The sequence below is a fragment of the Watersipora subatra genome, chromosome 10, assembly GCF_963576615.1.
Source record: "Watersipora subatra chromosome 10, tzWatSuba1.1, whole genome shotgun sequence".
In the NCBI taxonomy this organism is placed as follows: domain Eukaryota; kingdom Metazoa; phylum Bryozoa; class Gymnolaemata; order Cheilostomatida; family Watersiporidae; genus Watersipora; species Watersipora subatra.
In genome coordinates, this window is record NC_088717.1 from 24,033,192 (window position 1) to 24,035,247 (window position 2,056).

The window sequence follows — 2,056 nt, forward strand, 5'->3', positions numbered from 1 at the left end:
TATGTGTGCTAGTTAGCAGCTTGCAATTTAAATGTTGTAGGTTCAAATCTAACAAGAAGGGGATTTTCCATTGCTCAAACTTTGTTGCTGTATCTGAACAGACGAACAACAGATGACAGGCAGACAACAGACAAACACAGAGGTATATATATACATATACATATATATATACATATACATATACATATACATATATATATATATATATTTATATATATATATATGTATATATATATATTATATATATATATATAAAATCAATAAAACAGACTATAACTTTAGATAAAACACTTTATTACTATTAGTTTCATACTTGGTAAAAGCAATCTTCAGAGTAAATGTTAGCACCAGTTTTGGTTACTTATATACAGCTAGAACTATTAAAATTACTAAAACTTCATAGCTGGAAGATTATGGATTCATAGAAGCATTAGGTTTTAAAACTGGTCAGTAGAAACTTGCTAGCATGTCTGCAGGCGCTGACGAGTTCAGTACGTTTGTTCAATTAACCACTTATTAAGACACTGTCAACAAGGCTTCAAGCCATTCCATCTTGGTAGTTGAGGCTACAAAATAAGATCAAAGACTTGTGCAAGAAAGTAAGTAGGCTCAGTGAGAGATCTAACCACAGTTTGAAGCGTCCAAAAAGGGAAGCCACAATAGAAGCTCTAGAATCTGCCAAACAGCAGCTAGTAGCACTCTCGGCACGACTGAAGCAGTACACCAAAGAGCAGGATAACAAGAGAATGAACAAACTGCTCATCAATAATCCATCTAAAGTGTATTCCCAGTTCAAACGTGAACTGCAGAGGCCAATGTCAGATCCTTCCCGATCGAGCACCTCAAAGTTCTGGAAGGACGTCTGGGAGAAAGGGACTACTCATAACACCACTGCAAATAAGCTGAAGAGGCTTAAAGAGAGCCACCAACACACTGTGGCTCAGAAAAGACTCACCATCAGCGAAGTGGACATCAAGTGCAGAGTGCAGCGTATGAGGAAATGGGCAGCACCAGGCCATGACATGATTCAAGTCTTCTGGTTGAAGAAATTGACATCACTTCACACTAGAATGGCTAAGCAGATGGAATGCCTAATAGAAAAAGGCACCATTCGGAATGGCCGACCAAAGGACAAGCTGTACTTCTGATACCGGTAAATGATCTAAAGCAGGGGCCGATTCCCAAGAACTATCGACTAATAACGTGCTTGCCCACTACCTGGAAACTGTTCTCAGGAATAGTTGCAGACAAACTGGAAGAGCACATGAGTCATTATATGACCAGTGCTCAGAAAGGAATTAGACGCAACACCTCAAGAGCCAAACGTCAGTTATTGGTGAATCGGACGATCTGTCAGCAGCAGGAGAAGACATACCAATCTTGCCATGGCTTGGATTGACTACAAGGAGGCTTATGACTCAATTTTCCATAGATGGATACTTGAGTGCCTCAGTATGTACAATGTTCACCCTGCTCTTGCAGCATTCATCAAGATGTCAATGACCAAATGGAAGACGCAACTGGAGGCTAATGGCAAAAAGCTGGCGAGTGAAAAAATTAAGTGAGGCATCTATCAAGGTGACTCCTTATCACTGCTGCTCTTCTGCATATGCCTAAACCCTCTAAGCAATATGCTGGGAAGTCTCAATACGGATACCAGTTTAAAAGTGACACCAAGGTAAACCACCTCTTCTACATGGATGACATCAAGCTGTATGCTAACAAAGATAGGGACATTTATTCGCTAATACACCTCACTCAGGTATACAGCAAGGACATTGGAATGACCTTCGGTATTGAGAAATGTGGAAGGCTAATTCTTAAAAAAGACTATTCTATGCTCACAAATGACCTAAGAATGCCACATAGTACCATCAAAGATATAAAAGAAGGGTACAAGTACTTGGGGATCATGCAAAGCAACATCAACGAAGTCGAAGTACGTCACAAAGCCATTACCGAATACAAGAAATGCCTTCGGCAGGTCCTACGGAGCCAGCTCAATGCTAGGAATCAAGTCATGGTAATAAATACCTACGCACTGCCAGTAATATGA

General features: G+C 40.0%; 1 protein-coding gene across 1 annotated transcript; it reads left to right on the forward strand.

Annotated features, from left to right (window-relative positions):
• The first annotated feature begins 1,609 nt into the window (after nucleotides 1-1,609).
• Nucleotides 1,610-2,056, forward strand: LOC137406899 (uncharacterized). Its single transcript, XM_068093501.1, has one exon. The coding sequence runs from the start codon at nucleotides 1,610-1,612 to the stop codon at nucleotides 2,054-2,056; it is 447 nt and encodes a 148-aa protein (XP_067949602.1).

Bases quoted from the DNA above. Each gene is read 5' to 3' on its own strand.
- LOC137406899 (XM_068093501.1), top strand. From the start codon at position 1,610: ATGCCTAAACCCTCTAAGCAATATGCTGGGAAGTCTCAATACGGATAC.